The sequence below is a fragment of the Thermobia domestica genome, chromosome 11 (assembly GCF_964235325.1).
Source record: "Thermobia domestica chromosome 11, izTheDome1.hap1.1, whole genome shotgun sequence".
NCBI classification, from domain to species: Eukaryota; Metazoa; Arthropoda; class Insecta; order Zygentoma; family Lepismatidae; genus Thermobia; species Thermobia domestica.
The window spans coordinates 115184120-115210664 of record NC_137464.1 but is presented as its reverse complement, the minus strand read 5'-3'; the positions used below and the strand labels follow the sequence as shown (position 1 = coordinate 115210664).

At 34.6% G+C, this 26545-nt stretch overlaps 1 protein-coding gene across 1 annotated transcript; it reads left to right on the top strand.

Moving 5' to 3' along the window:
• Positions 1-2611: 2611 nt before the first annotated feature.
• Positions 2612-25435, top strand: LOC145663652 (uncharacterized). Its single transcript, XM_081729755.1, has 5 exons — positions 2612-2839; positions 11752-11863; positions 14792-14877; positions 18682-18850; positions 25352-25435. Exons 1-5 carry the CDS (start codon positions 2684-2686, stop codon positions 25405-25407), a joined length of 579 nt encoding a protein of 192 aa, XP_081585881.1. The 5' UTR covers positions 2612-2683; the 3' UTR covers positions 25408-25435.
• The last annotated feature ends 1110 nt before the right edge of the window (positions 25436-26545 follow it).

Below are 26545 nucleotides of genomic sequence, written 5' to 3'. Positions count from 1 at the left end.
CAGTAACTAAAGAAACGAGAAATTAAGCTAATTACCATAGTCGTATCACTAGAAAATACTATGTAAATATGCTTTTAATGAAGCATAAGTACATACCTCTTTGTCATCATCAAGCCTGTGTTAATGTTAGACTTGAAGCTCATGGTTTTGTTCTGTTTCGACTTTTATATTTCAATTGTACTTGTCAAAATACATCTTAGGTATATATCTTGTGTTTATTTAATAAAAAATGTTATTAATTATTAAAATTGGAACTTCGTTCGGTATTCATCCACAATCATTTATAATTTTTCGTTAATATTCACAGGGAGGCTACAGATATTGAAGAAATTTGCATAGCCTATTTCAAGAATTTTTTCCATGACAACTTTCTAGTATTTTATTATAATTTAGGTGGGGGCTCCTAAATATTGTTTTCTTATATTTAAGAAATGTCTAGAACCAGCCCTGGCAATTAGTCCCGGTTTCGAGTTCAAATGGAGGACAATTTCTCTCGGATGTAAGCCGAAAAGTGGTTAGGATTCCGCTTTCAGCTTATGTGACCCTTTCCATCATAACCCGGTTGTTGCATAATAACAGCAAGGCGAAACAAACTTATTCATGTTCATATGTGATATAAATACATAGAGCAAATTACGGTATTTAAACCTAAAAACTTGGTTTAAACCCAAAAAACTTTTTTTTGTTTGTTTTTATCAATAAAAACCATGGCTTTTGCCAATCCTGCTCAGTGGTGAAATGATACTGTACTTAATTTCCGTGTTCCATTTGGTATAACAACTTCCAACAGAATTAATAATTGACCATTGATCATTACAATTCTTTCTGAATGCCAATGGCCCTTGAAATGTGTTGTAGTACTCAGCAATCTTGAAGTGTTTCATGAGTGTTGTAATTTTAGGATGTACGAAAATAAAAAGTAATCGAGAAAAATGCACTTCAGTAGGTAACGTTTGTGTGCTAAACAGAAATATTTCAAACCTAAATAATTAATCACATCTGAAACTGATCGATACATTTTTTTATGAAAATGTATGAATTTTTACCTTTTTTTGCTTGTTATTTAAAATGTTCTGCAAATAACTTCAATAAATTTTGAAACTGTTTGTCTTCACTTGAGCATATGCGTGAAGTGGTTTATTACGAACAGGACAAAAAGAAGTTTGATAGATTAATTATAAGCTATCCGGTTAGAAACACTGCTGCTTGCATTTAGTTCCAAAACCTCCCGCCCGCACTCGTTCGTTGGTCAGGTAATACTAAATGTTATTCCTGCAATGCTGTAAAAGAAAAGGAAAACAACAATGATTCTAATAATTTCCTAGAAATACGCCATTTTGAGCAGTGTTGCGAACTTTATCAATGTTTATCATATCTCCGGAACGGTTTGAGATACCGAAGTGCTGTAAACTGAAAAGTGATTTGTTTGTCAATTGCTAACCACACAAGTAAATAGATATGATACTTACCTAAGCATGTTTTCGAAATAAAACCTTTCGAAAATAAATCAAGCTCATGCTATTATTGAAAACAAGTCATACTATAACCATAGTATCCAATGGTAAGGTACTTCTGATGTGCATTGTCCTGTCCATCTCCGTTGTGTTATATGTGCGATAGAGGCTTCCAAAATTTGGATGTTTGTGAAACTATAACATCCTTAGTTTGCAACACTGAATAATAAATGTGGTATTTTAAGTTTTTGTTTAACATGTTGATTTGAAATATGTAATAATCTGGCGTAATGCCATTTGAAAAAACAACTTTATACTGGGTTGGCAACACTGTTTGGTATTTTTGTTTAATACATGCAAAGATGTCCCCCTCCTTATAGCTGCTTCGTGCAAAGTTTCGCTTTTCTCCCTTTTTTGGTTTCTCCGTTATAGCGGATGATCTCGATAACATATTCCCCCATATATATATATATATATATATATATATATATATATATATATATATATATATATATATATATATATATATCAGCGGTGGATATTGTTTCGGGACAGGCTTGAGGAGCGGGTAAGAAACATTTGTATTTGTGTTGAACGTGCAATGCGAAAAAATGATCAAAAATTTATTTCAGGAGGGGCTTGAGTCCGAGAGCCACCCTGTAAATACGCCACTGTACATCAGTCAGCCGTTCCCTCTCTGACACAGCAACGAAACTAATTTTGAGTAAAGGCAATTTTAATAGCTATCAATATTCGAGACGAGACCGGGACTATCAAGACTGACCTAAGTCTCGTCTTGATTTTTAGAGGCCCGTCTCGGTCTCGTCTCGGTTATATAAAATTCGTCTCGGTCTCGTCTCGTCTCGTCTCGTCTCGGTATATAGAAGTCCGTCTTGGTCTCGGTACTATCTCTAATTACGCACTGATTCCTACTCTTGAAAATCATATCATGATATTAAAACTATGAATTTCAACAATGTGTATATTTTAAACAAATTAAATACCGTTAATCTAACTTTGTCTAGTACAAATAAATAATATTTTCAAGTTTATAAAATACTAGTGTCAACAAATCAAATCAATTTTCTTCTAATATTAGCTACATATAATATTTTGTGACTTGAGCTTTAATTCGTTCTGAGGATCAAAGATTTATTTTAACTTGAATTCTTTCTTATGATATTTAGTTGTATAATCGTGATATAAGTATATTCTTGAATGTGTAAGTTATGAATGCCTTTGTAAAACATGAATTAGCAACGCCTGCAAAGCAACAAAGTGATATGATGGTTTATAAAACATTTCCTAGTCTACCAGAAAATTTTCTAGTGTGGCTGTCTACATGTGGGGAAAGTTCCGTTACAGTTATTGTTGTCATCAATGTGGTTAGAATTCTGTTCTATCTTCATTATATATGCACAAAAAGTAGTAATAATTTATACAGTTACATAGATTTAGGATAGTTTGAGACTTAGGCCTAGTTTTTAAAGACGCAATACGAACTATTATTCGTTGTGGCATTTATTCCGAAGTTGGTCGTCCGCCTATTTTTTTTTTTTTTTTTTTTTGCTAAAAGCGTAATAACCGGTTCCTTTGTGTACCGAAGTTTAATATTTAATTTAAATAATATTGCCGAGCGAGTGTTAGCGAGTGAAGGCAGGTTAGAGCCCCGCAGTGCACGTTGTTTTCTGTCTTTATTGCAGCTAAAGGGGAAGAGAGACTTGTGTTCTAGAACCTTGCCGCCATGTTGGTTATGCTAATTACCGTTATATTGAAAAGTATAACTTTCTCCACGTTTCTTTACAGTTATTTTGCTTACCACATTTTCTATAATTTATTTTTTAGATTTATTAAGCCATGACTTTTACTCACTTTTAATAGATTTTCCTGATTATTACAAACCATGTTTACAAAACAAATGCTCATTGCATTCCCATAATCCTATCATGAAGTAACCTTGCGCCAAGTAGTTCCCTCCGCTAGAACTGTTTATATAAGAAAATAAGCACAACTTTCACTCTCCTTATATATTGTCAAGCACACAAACAAGAAAATTATTCGTTTCTTCCCGGTACATTTCAAAATTTTGCTAGAAACGGACGACCAACTTTGGAACTTTACCTAAAAATAGTAATAGTTCATACAATTACATAGATTTAGGATAGTTTGAGATTTAGGCCTAGTTTTCAAAGACGCAATACGAACGATTATTAGCTGTGCTTACCTGCACAAAATAGCACTTTGAATAAAGAAAGAACGGAATTGCATGGTGTGGTAACTGCCAACTCGTGTTCCACACGAGATGAGAATATTCTTGTTCTCGTCTCGCTTCCAAGATGAAAAGTATCTTTTTTAAATTCGAGGCGAGACGAGACGAGAAATAGGACTATTCGCGTCTCGTTTTCTAGACGAGAAATTCCATGCGTCTCGTGGTCGTGGTAACATTAGCTCATTTAAATTTTAAATCTCAATCACTGTAACTTTTAAAATGCACAATACTCAGTACATAAACACGTTAAAAGGGAGTTTCCATGGCCCCGTATTTTGCAACCTTTTGAGATTTAAAATGCAGATTTCGATGAGCTGTGTCTGATGGCACCACTTGTGATTTCTGAAAACGACTGCTTCAAAGTCAAACTAGGGGTCAAAAATAAAAAGTGGGATCATTTGAGCAATGCAGACAACTGACCGACTGGGATAAAATGGGTGTCATTTGACTTGTATTCACACGTACATGAATAACTGATATTCCTTCCATTTTCCCGAAAATTTATTTTGTCCCTGAAAATTAACGAAAATCCAAGATCCAAAGTTCCAGATTTTCGTTAAATTTCGGGGTCAAAATAGAATTTTCGGGAAAGGGAATACCAGTTATTCATGTATGTGTGAATACAAATCGAATGACACCCATTTTGTCCCATTAGATCACACGTCCAAATTGCCCAAAAATCCCACATTTTCGTTAATTTTCGGGGTCAAAATAGAATTTTCAGGAAAATTGGCATACCAATTATTCATATATGTATGAATACTAATCGAATGAAATCCGTTTTGTCCAAATCAGTCACTGGTCTTCATTGCCCAAATGGTCCCATTTTTTATTTTTGACCCCTACTTTGACCTTGAAGCGGCCGTTTCCAGAAATCAAAAAGGGTTGCCATTGGACACAGCACACCGAAATCTACATGTTAAACTCAAAAAAGTTGAAAAATACGGGACAACGGTAACTATCTTTTAATCCATAAACACATAAAAGACATTTGTTTGTGATAAGAGATTAAAAAATATGAATAAGAGTGAATTTTGGTACAAAGAAGTGTGTTTTTAATGGTATAGATGGGACAAGCACTAGCCTATTTGTCCTTTTTGTTATCAGCTTGTCCTTCCACCCCATTACGTCAGATAGTCGGAAGTAGTGGTGAATACAATTAACTTCATGTTATTTTCACGAGAGCACAGAAGGTGTTTGAAATATTCGGAGTCGGCTTTCAATGCTCCTTTAAAAAGTAAAGTACTATACCTTGTTTTAACATTTTATTACGAATGTGTCCTGAAGAATGTGATAATGCTTTCGCTTTTAACTCCATAAATGAAACGAAATACGCGTAATTAAAATAACCAGCGCAGATATTTGGACACACGATTAATTTTTTTTCTGCGAAATTAGTTCTGGCACGAAAGTGTTTCACAATACTGAATATTGCATGTGATCTTGCGAAAATGTGCAAAATTTTTCAGCTCGGCTGTCGCCAGAATGTGATGCATGACACGCAGTGGCGGTCGGTGGATTGTGGTTTCGGGTGTTGCAGTACAAGCGATAAGAGACAGAAGATATAAAGTTGACTCATTGACTAATCAGCATAACTTTAGATGCAAATGCTATGTGGCATGTTAAATTAAATTAAATTCTGTTTATAAAAAATAAAAAATGCAGAACATTTTATCCGATTAATCACCTTAATTAATTAGTAAGTTAATTCTCCTCTCTTTGATTGGAGCAAATCTGTCTAATACATGCTGGTTGAACTCTGGTATTCTTATTGTCAGGTCTTTTTCGATGGAAAGCATAACCAATGGTGATAACCTTTCTTGGGATTCAATTCCTTGAAAGTGTCAATTCTTTCTCATGTGGAAAAAAAACTTTTCGTCTTTTGCTGACGCCATAGGTACTGTTAATATTAATTTCAAAGCTTTGTAGATTTACTAAATATTTTTTCTAGATTATTGCGAACGATTCATTCTAGCAAACTCAGTCCTTAACAGTGATCCGAATTCCTCTTCAGCGTTGGCTGAAGAGAGTTCGTAGCAGAAATTAGTGTTATAAAAAAAAAAAAAAAATGTACATTGAACACACTTTATTTACAGTTTATCCAGGAAAATTTAAAATAAATTGAGGAAATGTATCTGGTGCAAACAACACTACTGCATGAGATATCCTGTAAATTTAAACTGGATTTTTTTTTTCTGAACACTCTCCTGAATTGCCATTTGCTTGTTTTGTCTAAGCCTTAATTGCAAATTTTTCCTCAGTTGAAAGCTGGTCAATGTTTTTTGTAAGTTATTTACAGAAGTCATGGTATACAATTCATTCAGAATTTCTAGGTTATTTACAGAATTAAAGCACACAATAAAATTAAACCTAATAATTAAAAACCAAAACAGCTGATACAAAATAGGTACTGGTATATGAATTCCGAATGTCACATATTCATACATCAACACACACACACATGTGCGTAAAAGAAAAAAACTACATTCCAAATCATCCGTCTTGCTTGTTACGCAATGCACGATGAACACAATATACTTCCACATGAGGCGAAACGATGCCTATCAATGTGATATGTTCTGGAAAGGAAACCTCTAAACCCGCCAGATGAAGGATCAGCATGTAACAGAAGCCAAAAAAAAAAAAAAAAAAAAAAAAAAAAAAATCAAAGAACATCAAAACAAACAGCACTGCCAGTTCTACACCCAGAAATATTAAATGGGAGGGGTCCAAAGTATTTGAGAGAGGTCCAATACGTCTACATAATATGGAACCTGTCTTATACTGCACCCGAAAAGACGATAAGTAATTCTTATTTACTGTCACCTATATTTTTAGAAAAAATGATAGAACGATTATTTTTATAAGAAAAGAAGAGTACATGATGAGGCGTAAAATAAAATATTTAGCCTACATCAATCGTTTCTGTGTTGGAAAAGTATAGTTTATTAAGAAAGTCTGCAAATGTTAAACAAGTTTCGAAATTTTGGGGAGGTCCGGACCCGGTGGACCCCCTCGTGGCTATGCCTCTGAGCATTGCTAATTAGTCCCAAATTCAATGTGGCGTTCCCCATCATACAGTTTTATGTGGAAATTACCAAGAGTATAAAATATACTTATTTTATAAAAGAAATTTGTTTATACTAAAATACTATCCACAGAGGGGGGGAGCGATTCTACATACTGACTTATTAATATTTGATTCACAAATTACTGTAGAAGAAGCCTTCATTATCAATATAAGCTAAGAATTAACTTGTAAATGCGGGTCTACTTTCATTTGTTTTCTCCTCTACTAGATATTTTTTTCTTATTTTGTAATTTTGCAATCACTTTTTTTAATTGTCATTATATTGATTTGCTTCAGTATGGTCTCGTAATTTAAAAATATGAATTAATTTGTTAATTGCTAGTGAAAGAAAATTCAGAAATCTTATTTAGCGTGGAAAACCTTCTCGTTCACTGGAAATCGTGCTGTGCTGCAGAAGCTCTGCAACGACCAGTCCCTTTAACTTCTGAGATAGGGGAAAGGAGACTTAACATTTGCTCCAATTCCCGCGCTGAAGGAATCTGGTCGTTGCATGCTCGCTGCAACACAATGTAAATTAGAGACTCTGTGACGGATTATTTTTCGCTTTTTAAAATGGATTAACGGAACGGACAGTTACAGAAGTAAAAAATATGTTATTTAAAGTGTATATATGCAAGTATTAAAAAGTATTTTATCTGTTCTTTACTACTATTGATAATAATATTCTTTTTCTTGAAATACTTTGGTCGTTGCGCAACGCTGCAACACTAACATTAGCCGCCACTGATGACGCGGTAAATATTGCTGTTGTGATACCTCGTCACTTCAAGAATGGAACAAGGAGTGAATATCAAGTTCTGTGCGCTCTTAGGGAAAACTCCAACCGAACATTTGAGATATTGAAAAACATTTCTGGGGACAATTGCCTTTCTCGTTCCTGTATTTCTGAATTATATAATAGATTCAATGCTGGAAGGGCGTGGAAGATTAGGGGGCCCAAGTCTAATCAGGTCTGTCATAACAACTGAAATGATTGATTCCGAAAGTTCGGGATACTAATTTTAATGATCGAAATGCAAATTTCAAGCCCATATCAGACATTATGAAGATAAAGAAGGAAATCGTTTGCCACGCAATAACGGAAAATTTAAAGAAAAGAAAGTTGTGTGCACGTTTTATGCCCAATTTCTGAACAGAAGAGCACAAACTAGAAAGAATGCACCATTCCTAAAGCTGATGACCGCTGCTGAAAGGGAACCAAATTTCCTCTAAAGCATTACTGCAGAGGGCGAAACATGTATTTTCCAGGATAATCCGGAAATCAAGCAACAAAATGCTGACTGGAAATAAGCTTATTCATCCAAATTCCCCAAAATTTCGCCAATCAATAATGAAAATCATCACTCGGAGTATGTACTCAGTAGTCAAACTGTCACTGGAACCTTTTATGTGGAAGTTTTGAAAAGTATATCTACTGAGGAAAGTATTACGTGTGAGACAGGAGTATCGGAGTTGCCTCCACAGGAAACTGTTCCATGGCATTGCCCCATCACGAACGCAGTGATTATTTGTGAGTTTCTGTCTCTGAGAATTATCGCAACCTCGCGTCCACCTCGTATATACTTGCCAGACCTGTCTTGTTATACCTTTATTTTCCCCAAATTAAAAATACCGCTAAAGGGTTTATTTATTTATTTATTTTTACATTTTTACCATCCAGAAAACAGTGGCAAGGATTTCGAACACCATTACAGTTCAGGAGTTCCGACAGTCGTTCCATGACATTCTGAATCATACAAAACTCTGTCTGGACAAAGGAAGTTCCTATCTTAAATAAATTGAGGTGAGAAAATTTTATTAAACGAGAGTAACAAAAACTCATTATGTGAGGGGGCTGCACTTGGACACTATTTGATAAAATAGGCCTACGTGCCCGCACAAAAGTGATCTGCAACCGAAATTTTATATTTCTTAGCTCCCGGGGAGCAGTAGTTCGACTGCTTAGAGGCACCAGATTCGAAAACATGAAGCGCTCATGCCTTTGATATTTCAAACACTGCTTTTAAAGGCTACCAGCTACGGATACATGGACGGCTGAAAGTTATAAACGGTGTAAATCATATTTTCATGTCTGTCTAACATCACTTTTCTGATAAATAAAACAACTATTTCCTTTTATCAGTAGAACTTTCAGATTAAAAACAGCCATCTTTCAGAAAGAAATTCTGACTTACTTCACATTTTCTGTTAACAGATTGACTTATCGAGGTCTGATTATTTTGTGTCGAAGTCACTTCTTTTTGACAAATTGACTTGCGCCACTGTAACTTTAACCCGTTCATATATCAGTAGCAAACAGTGACCTGTAATAGTTGCTGTTGCAATGTCGAAGGTCCGTGTGCATACACGTGTGCGCATTGTGTTTCCGAGTGTGATGTTAAAATTTAGATAATATGGATAGAAGAATATCTTCTTCATTTTCATATTTATTGATTTAAACTTTAAATTCACCATTATTACCATAATATTCAGTTTAGATTTTTTTAAATATAGTTGATAATTATTGCTGAACGGAAGTCTAGAATTTATTTCTTAGAAAACTACTACATCAGTCCTAGTATTAAACATTAATTAAAGAAATACAGCATACACTACAAAGCATAAAGTATGTTTTGATAATTACATCTATTCCATTTCATTTACGGAATTAACAGTATTACCACAGCCTCCAGCCGCACTTAAAATAAAATAACATCACATGTATTTTACTTCTTATAGGAGGATTAAAAACAAAGTCGGAACGCACTTAAACATTATGCCCTCTGTCCTCATGAAAATAACTCGTATTCAAATGTTAGCCTATGTGCCACCAACATGCTCATAATTGCTTGATTTTGTGAAGCGTGTTTGTCGCTCTTCTTTTCACCCTTCCATCACTTGTCACAAGGGATAAAAAAGAAGCTGGGTCAAGCATTACTAATTGGAGAAGTTCGTAACTGTTATGATGGAAGTAGACTGCTGGGGGTTGTCGAGTGACTGCAATCACTTGCTGACAAGACGAAAAGATAGGCGTCATCTAAGTATAAATGTGGTTTTCCCCTGTTAAGAAGTAATTTCGAAACAAAAATCATACATTTTAAATTTTTATTCACGGGTCGGATGATACATACGTACTTGGGCGCTGGATCCAGTCCGCGTTCTGTCAAGTAGTCATCACTTGTATAGAAGAATAAATGTCTATAATTGTCTTTTAAACTATTAGCAATTAGAAATTCATCTGACTTTCTGACCATATAATACAGTCAACATTTAGAAAATTAAACATAATTTATTTCACTCCAAAAACGACAGAATAAATTATTTTCATTCTCCAGTAAGAATTTGGCTTCATTCAACATTGTACTAAGATGCAGCCACGATGTTGATACATTCAACAAAGCAGTTTGAGGACATTGTATTTAGGCGAAATGCACGTGCCTGTAGTGTACGTTCCAATAAATAAATAAATAAATAAATAAATAAATTGATAGAAGAGGAGCATAGTTGCTGTCAAGTCAAGAGAAAAAGTCCTCCAATGGCAAAGCTGAAGTTTTGTAACGAGGGCCCGGATCTAGTTGTTGTCGACTTAAGTGACTTACAAAAAAAAAAAAAAAAAAAAAAGCACTAACATTCTTGTAAATTAGCCTTAGATTTCACAATTAGCCTTAGCCCCCAAATTCGTGTTTTTTAAACGTTTATTTCGTTAAGCATTCACTACTTTTTGAAAAGCTATTAAAAAGTATTAAACTATGAAAAAAAAACTGTTATCTCTTACTCACTAAATAAGTACTCTTTTGATCTTTTCTCACTCATTTTCAGAAGTTAATGTCGGGAGCCGAGAAAAAGATAGAAAGACCATAAATGACCTAAAAATTACCATAAAATATTGATAAATGTCCTAAAACTATAAAACTCCAATAAAAGACCAAAATATGATCTTAAAAAATATTTTTAGGATCTAGAGTTGGTGAGTAAAGTTTTCATACATAACAAAGAAAAAGTTGACTGCTCAACAAGATCCAGGCTCTGGTTATAACCAACATATCAGAAGAAGCGAGCTTCTCGTATTGAAGTAATTTCTCCCGCAATACACAAAACAGTCGGTAAAGAGTATCGGTAATTATATTTTCACCTAACAAACAAAAACTTAATAGTACTATATGACTCATAACATTATCATGTCATAAACCTCAGTACTAAACTATATGTCTAAAACTCTTTGCACTACATTGTTGCCATGAGACGAGACAGTATGGAATCTTCGGGTCGAGACAGTGCTTCCGATAGAAACACTTATCTAGACAAAGATCACTTTCGAGACGAAACATCATCAATTCTTATGCCATAAGCAACTCTAGTTCACAGCTGAAAATGGTATGATCAAAACTCTTATTCTCAACTAAATTTAACAGGTTCAAAACTTACTACTTTATTTCTTAGCAGAAAATAACATGCTTAAAACCGTTCTCGTCTGAAAACAGCATTCTCAAAATGTATTATTTTGTTTTCCAGTTAGAAATAGCACGTCCGAACCTGTTACATTTTTTTTTTTATTTTTAACTGAAAGTAACATTCACTACTACAAAACTTTTACAATTTTATTTCTAAGATGAAAGTAACATGCTCAAAACTTACTACTTAATTTCTCAGCTGAAAATAACGTATTGAAAACTGTTACCGCTTTATTTTTATGCTGAAATGAGTTGCAAGTAACGTGATCAAAACTCTTACTACTATATTTTTTTTATGTGAAAACGACATATTCGAAAAATCTTACCATTTTATTTTTTAGCTGAAAAAAGAATATACAAAACACTTATCATTTTATTTCTGAGCTAAAAATAACATGCTCAAGTATCATAGTAGTTCCTATTATCCGGACACTATTCTATAAATTTTAAAAATGAGTTTGTCCTAGTTTGAATAAAAGGAAATTGACTTATTTTGTTTTGTTTCAGGTATACTCTGTGCTAGAGGTCTTTGGATTTATGCCCTTGTCTAGGCCACTAAGTGAAGCTGAACGTCTTTGCTCCTATTTACCACCTAGTACTCAAGAAATGATGACGCCTAGTAAGTATTTTATGCAATTGTAAACAGATTACATTATGTTTCAAGTTCAGAAGTGTGTACAAAAGGCTCTTTTTTTTTTTTTTTTTTTTTTTTGTTATTGTTTAAAATCAGCAGTAGAAAAAATTTAGTGATCTCAACTCGATACTGTATAATAAGCGCGACCCGGAATGGAAGATATTACTCCACGGATGTAAATAACTACTCGCCCACTCGCCCGGGGCGAGTAGTTCATCGATCCGGGCGAGTATTAATACCAACCGAAGGTAAGCAATTATTTCTATTTTGGGATGCGGGCTAGTAAATTATTTCTTGAACTAGTAAAATTTTGTTGCTTATAATTGCTTCCTGTATTACTCTGATCCCCAATATGGATGTCCAATCCAATTAGCAATATTTGCATTCATTTATAATAATTATAATTCCATGGCGTATACGACCTAGGCAAATGAAGCTCGGCAAAGACAACAAAAAAGGAAATAAATGTACTCATACATCTTGCCTGACAAATATCAAGAACAGGCCAATTTTGGAATGGATAAATGATAATGTATTGTGGCACAGTAGTAAAAGCGGGAAAATATATATGACCATTTCGCAGTGTTGCCTGTAATTACTGTACTTAGAGTGATACTTTTTCTCCTAAACACTTAAAATCTTTTTTTCTTGCAAGTTTTAGTGATTGTTTGCAGTGTTGCAACCGAAAAGTAACTAGATTTAGTGATTTTTCATAACGCATTACGCGAGAGCGTAATTATTGTAATTAGGCTTTGCAATTACAATTAGTAATTGCAATTGTGTCTTGCACTTCATTTACCTGGACATCCACGTATGATAATGTATACGTGACGTGAATAACGTGCTTTTATTCATTGAAGGAAAAATTTTAAAAGTAACATATTACGTAACGCATTCTCATTATGTGGCAATACTATATCTGATACTACATTTCGAAGATAAGAAGTATATGTATTCAACTTTTATCTTATATAAAATAGACATACTTTTGTATTAAGTATATAATATGCCATATATGAATAGTCTTTTATAATAATACGTTATATTTTATGTAGAAATAGATGTGTATAAATAAAATACATGAATATTAATTTAAATAAATTATTTTAAAACTTCGATAAAAATGAAAATAAAAATTTAAAAAGTATAAATAAAAATAAAAAATAAAAAAATACTTTTAAAATTAGGAAATGATATATGAAATATTTATTTGTTATACATGCATTTATATCTGTTTACATATTATAAAATTATCTTGAATATTATTTGAGTTTATCAATATAATAACAATAATATCGTTATACAACAAAAATAATTATACGATTTACATTTTAATACTTACAAAACAGTATATACACAATTTACTAATTACAATATATAATACTTGTAAAATACTATATATATATAAAATCTAATTACAATATACTCCTTGATCAAGTTCTTTTCATCATAGTTAAGCAATCGCAAATAAGATGTTATCCACAAAGAATTTAAATCAACTGAATATATTGCATACTCTGGAATTCCACAGGGCTGCAACCTAGGTCCGTTATCGTTCCTTTTATTCATTAACGATATTCTTGATCATATATCATTAAGTGGCAAATTGTTTTTTGTGTATGACCTCAAAATAGACGCTAGAATACAGACCGTCCGTGACTGTCTCAATTTGCAACATGATTTAGAAAATATCGCTAGCTGGTATTCTTTTAACAAACAGTGTAAACATAAACAAATGTAACATTCTATCGTTTACTAGAAACAAAAACAAAATAGAGGTTAATTATTCATTGAATCAAATCTTATTAAGTAGATTAAACTCAAAGATCTTGGAGTTACATTTGATACGAAACTGACATTTAATAACCATTAGGAAAACATAGTTAATGAATCTTTCAAAATATTAGGGTTCATAACTAGAACTGGAAAGGAATTCAACAATATTACCACACTAACAAAAATGTATTACTCCTATATCCGAGCAAAACTGAAATATACTGCTGTGATCTGGAACCGATCGTAACAGCAATACCGACACCAACTGAAAAGAATCCAATCTAAATTTATCAAATACTTAGTATACAAGAGAACTAGAATCTACCCATGGAAACTATCTTACATTAATAGACAACTTCTATATCTCTACACTTGTACAAAGGCGTAATGTGATAGACCTGATCTTTCTCCATAAAATAATACAAAGCGAGCTTAACTGTATGAATCTGATATAGACACTAAATTTTCGTGTCACGACATTGAAAACTCGTGTTGACAACACTGGCCTGTTCTATTGTAAAAAAGCAAGGAGCAACGTATATTAAAGTCACCAATCTGGAGAGTATGTTCTTCCTATTACAAAATATGTAGCGAACACAACGAAATTGACATCTGTACCATGAACTACAATATCTTTAAGAAAACTATTGTAATTTATTTTGTAACACACCAACACTGTAATTGGCCTTATGCCTGTTGTGTTGTTCACAAAGAGGTGCAACTAAAAGTAGCATTGAAATTCGAACATTCCACATAAAAAAAAAAAATCAAATTTTGCAGAATAAAAACTATGAATTATTACTGGCAACGGAATAACAGATTTTTGGCTATAAAAACTGTTTTTTTCGATTTTCTCGGAAACAACGCATTATGATATTTACTCATCATACAATCTTGTTCACCATAAATATATCTATATTTGGTATCCTCGTATATCTAGGACTCCCAGACGTTCCAGTTTAGCCGTGAAGTGCCGCATTTTCATTTGTCTCCCATGAATTACTTGAAACTCCAAATGACCCGTTTTGAACTATTGACTTAAAAGTACATTTTCTCATGGAATAAAATGTTTTCTTTATTTAAGATGGTTCTTCTACAAATACTCCAAGATGATTTTTTTTTTTTTATTATTTTCAGTTTTCATGAATAACCCAGCACAGAGTTCATGGGATGCACTGGCAGACTTGATATCTACATCGCTTCTTACTATGGGTGTTTATCTGGTATGTATTGTCCACTTCTTGACGTATTCACTGTCATGTGAGTGGTATTTAACGTACGAAGTGCGGAAGGCAAGGGTTCGACTCCCGGTGAAAGCTCATATGGTTCCAATCCCGCGTTAAGTTGTAGATACACGTTTCATATGCCCTCGGTGCTGAAGTCAATTATTAACTCCAACTCAGCGACCGATTAACTCACGCGTTTCTCACGGTGCGAACGAAACTACCGGTGCCAACAAAACTGACGCTGATGTAGCTTCTTGGGCGAAAACCTGTAATTGTTGCTTCCTTTTGTTTTTTAACTCTTTGTTCTATTTTCGTGGCTAAAAGACTTTTTCCTTCTAGAATGGCAGTCGACCAAGACTAAAGAATTTGGAAACTAAATAGTATGTAGAACTTATATTATAGCAGATGTAGATTTTTCTTTTTCTTTTCAATACAAGAAATAATTTAATCATTGTAGGATTGGTAATGAAATATCTGGTGTAGTAAAAAGTAATCCATTATTTAGCCAATAGATGGCTTCAGTGATCTGTATCTCGCGTTGTATAAGTCCGATCGGGTTCAACGAGATGGCGTTCAAACGGTGAGATTACGTATTACAAACATTGTTCAGATAGTTGTGATGAGTTGACTCAGTGTTGTGTGAGCGCGAGTCAAAATGGACACTAGCAAAGAGAAAATACGCTATATTTTACAGTTTTTCTTCGATAAAGGCGAAAACGCAAGCCAGGCGGCTGCAAATGTGAATAGTATTTATGGTCCTGATACTGTAACAGCCAATTACGCGCAATTTTGGTTTCGTCGATTCCGTTCCGGTAATTTTGACGTCAAGAGCTAAACATTGCACAAAAACCGTGTGGAACTATTTGCATAAGACTGGATACAAAAAGAAGCTTGATGTATGGGTGCGACACGAGTTAACGCAGAAAAACCTCATGGACCGAATTTCCATCTGCGAATCGCAACAAAATCGACCCATTTCTGAAGCGGTTGGTGACTGGCGATGAAAAGTGTATCACTTACGACAACATCACGCAAAAACGGTCGTGGTCGAAGCGCGGTGAGCCGGCGCAAACGGTGTATAAGTCAGGATTGATGGCCAGGAAGGTTTTGCTGTGTGTTTGGTGGGATTGGCAGGGAATTATATACTATGAGCTGCTCTCCTACGGCCAAACCCTTAACTCGGAACCGTACTGTCAACAATTGGACCGTCTGAAGGCAGCAATCGCCCAGAAGCGGCCAGCTTTGGCCAATAGGAGAGGCATTGTGTTCCACCAGGATAACACCAGGCCATACACATCGATAGTGACTCGCCAGAAGCTCCGGGAGCTTGGTTGGGAGGTTCTTATGCATCTGCCTTATAGTCCGGACCTGGCACCGAGTGATTACCATCTGTTCCTGTCCATGGCGAACACGTTTGCTGGTCAAAATCTCGCTTCAAGAGAGGCTTGTGAAAATCGACTGTCTCAATTTTTTGCCACTAGGGACAAGGGCTTCTATGAGAGAGGCATCATGATATTACCTTCCAAATGGCAACACGTTATCTAACAAAATGGCGCATATCTGACCTAAATCGGATCATTCTAACTATGGTAAGTCAAGCCTTCAATGTCATGCCAAAATAATGGATTACTTTTTACTACACCAGATATCTATTTATAAAATACTAGCAGAGTACCCGTTCTTCGCACGGAAAGAATATGTTTCATTTAGGACATAAAGTACTAATGGGGACTGAATTTGGATTTAAACTTCATCGGAAGTGGCACTGTTCATCTCAGTGACCCTGAAAACTATAGATTCGACATTAATATCGGTCATTTTGATCATTTTTAAATATCCCCCTTCTCCCTCCCTTAAGTTGCATCATCAAAGTGAAATGATAAACACCATTCCAGGCCCGAACCTCATTTATGTTGAAAATTTGATCGAAATCGGTCGAGTGGTTCAAAAGGTTCGAAGTCACAAACACATTAACTTTCATTTATATGCCATGCCGCCTCTGGTTTTTCAGTGATCAAGACATACCGTCACTGGAGAGTACAGTAGATGCTAAATACCTTCAATAAATCAATTTTTATACATAGTAATTGACGAATAGCTTTGCACCTAAAAAGATTTGATTTTTTATGTAGAAATAATTTCTAAGTTGACGACACCAACATTTTTGTTATCTTTCTCCTACATTTTGTTTTTAAAATGAGGTGTTTTCAAGGAAGTTCATCTAGTTTATATTTTGATGTTCCACATTGAATTGTTTCTTGCCTTAATGCATGTAAATGTCCTGTTTTGAGCATGGGTGGATTTAGGGGTTGTCTGCTCTGGGAGTGAATTTTCAGGGGGTTTGAAATGTTCCTCAGTCGAGTGGGGGGTCCGCGAGTTTTCCCGCAGAAAATTGTTAAGATAAAAACTCCGTTTTTGAGCATTTTCGTGCATAATTCTCTCTAATACAACACAAGGGCATTTTTTAAAAAATTTTTTCAGAAAGTTATTGGCGGGGAATCAGTTTCTCCATGCCTCTCCCCGTAACTACAGAGAAGTTCTCCAATGGTTTTCTGGCATTATATAAAGAAATGCAGTCCTTAAGGAACATAACCTCATTGTATTTCAACATTTAGATAGCCGGTATGTCAAGTCAAAATCATAATAAAGCATACCGCCTCTGCTACTTTTCCACTTCGAACATTATATATATATATATATATATATATATATATATATATATATATATATATATATATATATATATATATATATATATATATATAGAGAGAGAGAGAGAGAGAGAGAGAGAGAGAGAGAGAGAGATGTATATAGATGAAAAATCGCCTGAGTCATTTTTGAGAAAATATTCAAAAATGTCTTATCGCAAGAGTAACCTATCATCTCTAGGTTAAGCTTTCTTAATGAAATGTTGATTTAGTGAATACAAACAAAATCATTCGAAGTGTTTTGTTCAGAAAACTGCAAATTTTGATTATCACCTTCCAATAAACTATTCTTATTTGGGGGGGGGGGGGTAAAAAGAATATTTCAAAAAGAAACTTGGTAAATTTTATTTTAAAATAACTAATGTATAAATTTGATCAGAATACGTTTAAGTGTCTAGACGAGTGGGCATATATAAGGACGAATGGACGGATGAATAAACAAATAAATGGACGGTTGAATAAACAAATGAACGGACAGATGAATAAACAAATGAATAGACGGATGAATAAATAAATGAACGGACGGATGAATAAACAAATCAACAGAAAAACGAATAAACAAATGAACGAACAGGTAGTATCCAGAAATCCATTTTTCGACATGTAGAATCCTTGAAACGTGTAAATCCACTGAAATCACGATTTTATTTATTGATTTATTTGTTCTTGATCACTATACATTCTTCTTTCCAATTGTCGCTCGAAAGTGGAAAAAATTTCGCTCTTGCTTCAGAATCAAGATATTTCAATTTGAATACTGTAACCAGCTTAAGTTTTAGTTTCTGTTTCATCAGTCTACTCTTGAAATGATACCTTTAAATGTAAACTTCAGCACGAATATCTCCGAAAAAATTTGTTTTACTTTCCAATTTGTGAATAAGAGCTCCCTTGTAGGCATAGTTTTTTTGGCGCGGGAGCTCATATAATTGGGATTCCCGTTGAACTATATGCCCAGGTCTAATATAGCCTCGCTGCTGAAAGAAACGCTAAACTCAAAGCAATTTGTGAATATTTTTAGTATTTAAAAAAAGTCACGTTGACTTCTCTAGAATTAGCTACAACAAAATTAATCAACTTTTCCTGTTTGTTTCAGGATAACCCGTACTTTATTCTCCCATGGCTACTGTCGGAAGCTGTACTTTATTTCCCGGCTATATTTCTAACAGTGCTTCTTATGTTCACTATTTGGGTTATTAATATGACACATCCTTCGTCGGATATCACTGTTGTTTATTTTGGCCCCACGTACTGGGTAAATACAAGTAAGTCTTTTTTTTTTTTTAAATATTATCATAGAGCGTTTGTTACAATAGCGGCTAGGGTAAAAATAATTGGGTTCATACTAGTGCTGTTAATAAATTGTGAATAATTATTTGTTATCCGAATATTTTTTCTTCTGTTGTTCGAATATTCGTTTTGAATATTCGTAGGGGAAGGCGTTGTACCTGTGAACACTTTTCGAGTTTTCGAAATTTTAGTGATCATATTCAGCACTTTCCCCCCAATTTTTGTCATATATTTCAAGTGCCATCTCCTTGCTATAAGATAGGATGATTTTTAAACGTTTTACGTAATTACAATAGCTTTTATAGGATATAATAAGTACATATCCGTTTTGTTCACATTATGGTCATGTACCGTTGAACAGACCCTTTTGTACCTTTGAACAAAGGGATAATTACAACGTTTCTGCGGCAATAATATAAAAAGAAGCCACAAATATTAATAGTTATAAATTGTAATCAAAAGTTTAGCTATAAAAAGTTCCCCAGAATTGAAATTTTATTAATTTAATTTGAAATGAAAGAGAAGTTCTAACAAAAACTTGTGAACAATAATTCTTGAGCATATAGAACTTTTAACATAACATTTCCTTACAATCTCTGCAATTCCATAAATGTCAAATGCCTTTCCAGGATTGTTTGGATGCCATGCATCTACCGCTTGTCTTAAATGGTCTAAAAACTTAGGAAAACAATTTTCATTTGTCCAACCACTAGGATTTGCCGCTCCAATCGTTTCACTTGGTGCCCCCTTTAGCATAAAATGTTTGAGGTTTACCTTGGGAAAAATCAGCATAGGTGGTACGTGATTACCGATGGCATTTACTCCCACTATCATTGTCACTGTTCTTCCACGTTCGGCTGAAGTTGCTGGGCCGACTTGTTTCATTCTTTAAGGTGTTACAATACTTCTAGATTCCTGAACTGTTGGTAAGTCTGATTCGTCTACATTATATATCCGTTCTGGTGGGATTGGTGCGTAACCTCGATGAACCCCTCTTAAATTTTCGAAGAAGCAATTACGTTTTCACGATCGTACAAGACTAGTTGCTTCTGACTTCCGCAATGAAAGTTCCTGTTTGTATTCTTTTCAGAAACAAGCGCATCCACTCCTCACCTGCAATTTCACTGAGATCCCATTGACTTGTGTATTTCTTCCTCTTAGCAACGTCAAACTTGTAAGCTATTTCTCTTGCAGTTGCACATGTTTTCAGGTACTCTGCAAGTTTTCTCTCTCTCTTTACTCTCAGAAAACACTCTCTTTGTATCGTATCTAACACTCTATGAAAAAGGTTTCGAAGAACCGACTTTAAGTACTGTACATTGTCACATGTTTATGTAGAGCACCTAACTTTACTTTGTGGATCCTGCACGCTTCACGAAAAGTTTTTTTTTCTTCTTTTTTAGATGCAGTTACACACCAGCAACGGCTGCATTCATAGCTCCAGGATCAATGGATTCTTTTTTTCTCCCAGTCTTACTTCTCGGCATTTTATCTGAAACACATGTAAAAACATATTTAGAAACTATATTTAGAACTATATTTAGAATTTAGTAAATATTTAGAAACTACTTAAAATTATAATTAATAACTTTATAACCTAACCTATATCAAATATATAAATTATTTAACTACTTACATCGTGTACTTTTGAACAGTATTATTTATCGTTCAAAGGTGCACGATGCATTAATGTTCATAGGTACAAGAGGGTCACCATTACGAAAAAAAGTTCTCTGTACTCACCAATCCCAAGTTTGGACAAATAAATATCACAAGTTGCAAAAACCGAAGAGCCCAAAACTCAAAAGGTAACTACAAAAAGTCTTCATTTTGGGGATGAAAAAATTAAAACGAACACTACTCGGCCAAAAAACACTCAGTAAACAATTGCCAATCACGTTTGTAGTGCTCTTTCTAACTTCCTCTTTCAAACGAATTTTAGTCACTGCACCTAGATGGATCTGAATTCGAGAAAAGTATAGATGTTCAAAGGTACTCCCATGCGCAAAAAAATTGCGCGTATACTGTAACTCAAGATTTTTCGCATCCTTCCACAAAAATTTACTTATGGAAACCCAATCTAAAGAGCCCTCTACAACAGCAAAGAAACTGCTCTGCACACCACCAAACAAAGTTTTTCAAAACCTATATGCTATACAGATTTTAGGTTATCTAATAGCATACAAGTGAGAATTCAAAACATTTGGTTATTTTTTTAAGTACTAAAATAAATAAATTACCTGAGTGCTGCGGGTCGCGGCCGCAACTGCTGCACGAAGCCATCTTAACTGCTGTAAAATTGCAGAACGTAAAACGTTTCTGCTATCGTCTGTTTGCCGAAGCAAAATTTGAAGTGTAGAAATTACCCTACAATAGGTTTCAACTCAGCAAAGCTCGAGATATCCGCAGGAACGAACGGGCAAAAGATGTCATTTTTTGTAGAGCCGGCTCTACGCGGGGTGTCAGGAGGCTATTGCTAACTACAGACGTGTTCAAATTATTAGACACACATTCGACAAATGCAAAGTTTATGTTACAGTCCTAATTTCGGAGTTCTAGAACATGTAATTTAATGGTTAAACCACTATCATAGAATCCTTAATCTGTTTACTGTACAGCTGAAGTGGTGATATCACCGTTGAACAGCAGGTGGCATTAGTGGAGAAGAGGGAGTACTGAAAGTGGTATTTCAGTTGTAGGCAGCTATTGTGGTTTCTACCAACAAGTTACAATCTGAATTATTGTGGTTGCAGTCGTAAGCAGTTACGACATTCAAAGTGTTCAACGGTTCGAATGGGCCAGTTTAAAGTGATCGTGACTTGTTTTGTGTATTAGTCTTTTATTCTGTGAAGTTTTGTAATCGCGGCATAATGGGAAAAGCCAGAGACGTAAAGTGAAAGTTGTCAAAACACTTCTGGCGGAAGGGAGATACTATACACAACGACAAATTGTTATTAGAGTTGGGTAGGGCAATACTCTGTGAGTAAAATCTCAGTTGCGATGAGTAAGAAGCAAATGTATCAGCAAAATAGGGCTGGGAAGTGTGGGCGAAAACCAAAGCTATCGCTAAGAGGTATCACAAAACTAAAATGATTGTCTCTGGGAAACAGAAACGCAACTTCTAGAGATTTAAGCATAACATTGGCTAAGTATGGTGTAGACATTTCGCCTGAAAATGTTCGAAGGATTCTTTGAGCTGAGGGAAAACCAAAGCTATCGCTAAGAGGTATCACAAAACTAAAATGATTGCCTCTGGGAAACAGAAACGCAACTTCTAGAGGTTTAAGCATAAAATTGGCTGAGTATGGTGTAGACATTTCATCTGAAAATGTTCGAAGGAGTCTTTGAGCTGAGGGAATAAAAGCACTCAGGCCAAGAAAGAAAGCAAAAATTACTCCAATCATGGCAAAGAAGCGCCTCGAATTGGCACGAGGCCTAGAACATTGGACTGCTGATGATTGGAGAATAGGTGCTTCACTGATGAACATGTGTCTTCGTGTCTGATGAATGTTTACAATGTGTGCGACGTCGACCTGGGGAGGATTCAAATTGGAATGCCTCCAACAAACTGTGAAGTATCCACTTCAGTCATGGTCAGGGGTGTGATGTTTGTCTTCGAGCCTGGGAAACTGTATATAAAAGAGGGAACAATGAACCATAACCAATATCTACAAATTCTTCAAGAAGAGCTGCTTCCCCAAATTGCAGTCTGGTTTGATGATGCACACTTCATCTTTATGCATGATGGAGCCCCATGTCACCCGGGCAAAACTGTGACAAAATTCTTCGAGAACAACGAAATTAGTGTTCTCGAGGAAATCAACAATTTGTGGAATCATGATGCTGAAGTGGTCAAAATGTGCTAAACTCGTATATAGCATGCTACAAAGGATAAAAGACTTAATAAAGAATAGCGGATTTCATACGAAATATTGATCTTTGTGTGAGAGATGATTTTTTTTGTAAGTATTCTGTTTCATTTTTTGTTTCCATTTAGATACATACACTGTATAGTATTTATATTTGAATGTCACGTACGCATTTGTTTTATTGATATTGAAAAGCATGTGCCATGACCACAAGAAATGAAAACAGTTACAGAACAGTAATTTGGACTAAGTTCAAACGCGTTTTCTGACATAATATTGTAAGAACAGTAAAATATTCAGAAACTGAATGTCTAGTCTAATAATTTGAACACGTCTGTATGTTAAAGGAAACTTAATATGAGTTAAGTTTTTATATTGCAATGTTTTGTTTGGTAGAGTCTAACAAAAGTCCGAGATATAAAGCCCTTCACGTATTTTATTTACAAAATACATTTCTATAACAGTTTTACAAAGTTCCTTTGTAAATTACTAAATGTTTTAAGAGTGTAGCAAGTCCTTGGAAGACACACTTCGGAAATAAAGGTTCAATATGACTTTAAGTTATGATGAAAAACTCTTTCGCTCACTGCAGCCTCTGGAGACCATTATAGGATTTCTCCGTAGTTCATTGTAGCCCCGGAAGAAAGGTGGTTATAGGATATCTCTTTTGCTCATTGCAGCGTCCAGAGATAGATTTAAAGGAACTCCATAGTCCATAACGGCCCCAGGAGAAGGGGTGTTGATAAGTTATTGATCAATTGTAGACTGATACCCCTCTCCTTTTGCAATCCTCTTTTATAGATGTCCTCTTGAAGGGGAGGTTCGTGAGGGGAAGTCGGTCATCATCGGTTTTCTTCCGATCCTTCTTCGTATCCGATTTTCATCGTCTGCTGGAATTTAAGTTATGAACACAATAACACATGTTCGTGATTGAATCATGTATTTATAGTAGTTGCTAACACGTGAGAGTATGGCACTTTACAATATATTGGTTTCTTATGCAATACTAAGGTGATGAACGATATGATCTATCATTAACATGGAATTCTTAACAATAACCAGGGATTCAATCCGGTGCAGTTGACATGAACAAAGACTATCATCAATTTGTCGTTCCCCACCCCATCGTCTCGCCCCCAAGAGAGATTATTAAATCTTGACTTCATTTTGAAGAAACAATCAAAAGTGCATAAAAAACAATTAATAGAAACTGGATTGTATATCCTATTATCATATTGAACTCGAACGCAATTGTATTTATTTTGTTTTCTTTTTACATCAGTTCTTTTTTTTTCATGTGATTTCACACACTCTATGTATTCTGTCAATAAGCCCCTGAAAATGTACAATTTCAGTCACGTGGGACTATGATTATTTAGTGTTTATTATTTTTATTTTATACTAGTATATTTTCTTTCATATTTTGTAGAGGAGGCACGGTGACTCACTGATAGATCGCTTACCACTGGTTCAATCCCCGGCCAAGTTTGTAAATTTGTGAACACATCGTGTCCATGGGTTTTCTCAGGGGTTACTCCCCTCCTCCTACATTTTCATTCCACCAATTCTTCCAGCATCATTCTTTTACCTTAAGTATCTGCTTCCCTTAGCCTAAAGAACATGTAGGACAGTAAACTGAAAAAATTCTTTTCATTTCTTGTAATATACAGTGTGTTACAAAAGTCCAGGAACACTTTAAAAATATTGTAGCCAAACAAGAAAGTTTTTTTTTTCTTCTTTCTTCAACAACATCCATTTTACAATTATTCTATGTGGGAACCATGTGCAACCCCACAAGTGTCGACGCTATAATCGAACTCTTGACACACACGGCCCAACATGTCTTTCGAGACTGTGCTGTTACTTGGTAAATTCTCATTTTGGGGAGGGATATATACATAAGGTCCTCTACATAACTTAAAAAAAAATCACAAGAAGTCCGGGAACCTAGAAGTTCATTTTAGCACATATTCATTGCTTGCTCCACCACGTTCAATCCAACGATTGAGCAACATTGAGTTCACATATGCCCACACATCACGGTGAAAATGTGTTGGAGCGTTTAACTGAAGGATAAAGTTCTCTGATTGAGTGTGCAGCAATGCCATTAACCAGTTCTGTAACATTTGAAGGAAGGACTCTTTAGTTACAGTTTGTTCTTCAAATAAGAAAGGCCATCAATGTTTCACCATAAGAAAGGCCATGAAATGTTTTCGTATACAAATTTGAGGGCAGGTGATGAGACAATATGTGGCAATATGTCGCCTCGTAGTAGTTATTTCTGCTGAGACATATACAGTTGCAACAAACTGGACATATTATATATATATATATATATATATATATATATATATATATATATATATATATATATATATATATATATATATATATATATATATATATATATATATATATATATATATATATATATATATATATATATATATATATATATATATATATATATATATATATATATATATATATATATATATATATATATAGGTATACACTTAGAAAATGGAGTTTTCAAGTATTAATATTGGAAATACGTAATATTATTTTAAACAAATTTTGATTAATTTTTCGTATCTTGTTTTTCAGCCTTTTGGGTCATTAGCTGGTCTGCAATATATGTACATTTTGCTCATATATTTTAAGAAATAAAATTTCCATTTAATAAATGCCACTTTTAGTATTTCTAATTCTTATTTTAAAGACACTAGTGTATTATTTTAATCAGTGGCGTATTTACGATTTTGTTTCGGGGGGAGGGGCTTTTTAACTTTATTCCTGGTAATGTGAAAATTCTGCAAGATATTTGATTTACTTTAATATAGTAAATAAAATTTCGGGGGCTTAAGCCCGGAAGCCCCCTTAAATACGCCACTGATTTTAATTATTTTTTTTACTATTAATAGTGAATGTCGAAAAACAATATTCCATGTAACAATTTCTTAACTTTGTTGGTCCGTATATAGTTATCTTGTACAGCACAGTACAAAGGGTACTCATCTGTGAGTTCCTAGATAATAACTTTAGTGGTGAATTAGAATCAGGCTTTATTGCAGAAAGTAGGGATGCGCACGAGACAAGATTTGTGGCTGTCTCGTCTCGAAAATGTGCTGTAAAAGTGATGTCTCGACTCGAAAAATGTATATTTCTCTATTGGAAGAGCCGTGTCTCGACTCGAATTTTGTCAGGAAAATCCTGTCTCGACTCGTCTCGTGCGCATCCCTAGCAGAAAGTTTTGTCCGATGTCATGACAAAATCAAAATGTGAGGAAGCTGTACTGGAACACTTTCGGTGCACAAATTTTATATATAGATTGTTGATGAACAACGAGGAGAAAGTCCGGGAGGTGAATCTACAAGTGAAAACCATGTCAGTTAATGAGTACTTTAAACGTAACAGGCTTCCAAAATCATGGAAAATGTAACTTTCCAGTAGGGAAATTCTTCAAATATGTGCCGTCTTAGACTCGTAACTTATTCTATCCACAAATACACGTTTTAGAATCGTGCAATGGAGGCACAATAAATCTCATCATAAGGCGTAAGGGATTCTTGGTAATTCTATGAAATAAACGTGGGAGCAAATGAGCACGTGCGAGCCATTCTGCACCGAGGCTATATGAGACTTGGATCTACAGCTTAACATGGAATCCGAGCTACACGGACTCCCATCAGGAAGAAAACTTTGGTCTGCCGCGCCAAAGGCGAGTACACTAACTGTATAGCCACGATAAAGCTCTGCTAGCCAGGAGACCAGAAGGGAGAGCTCAACTGACATGGTTTA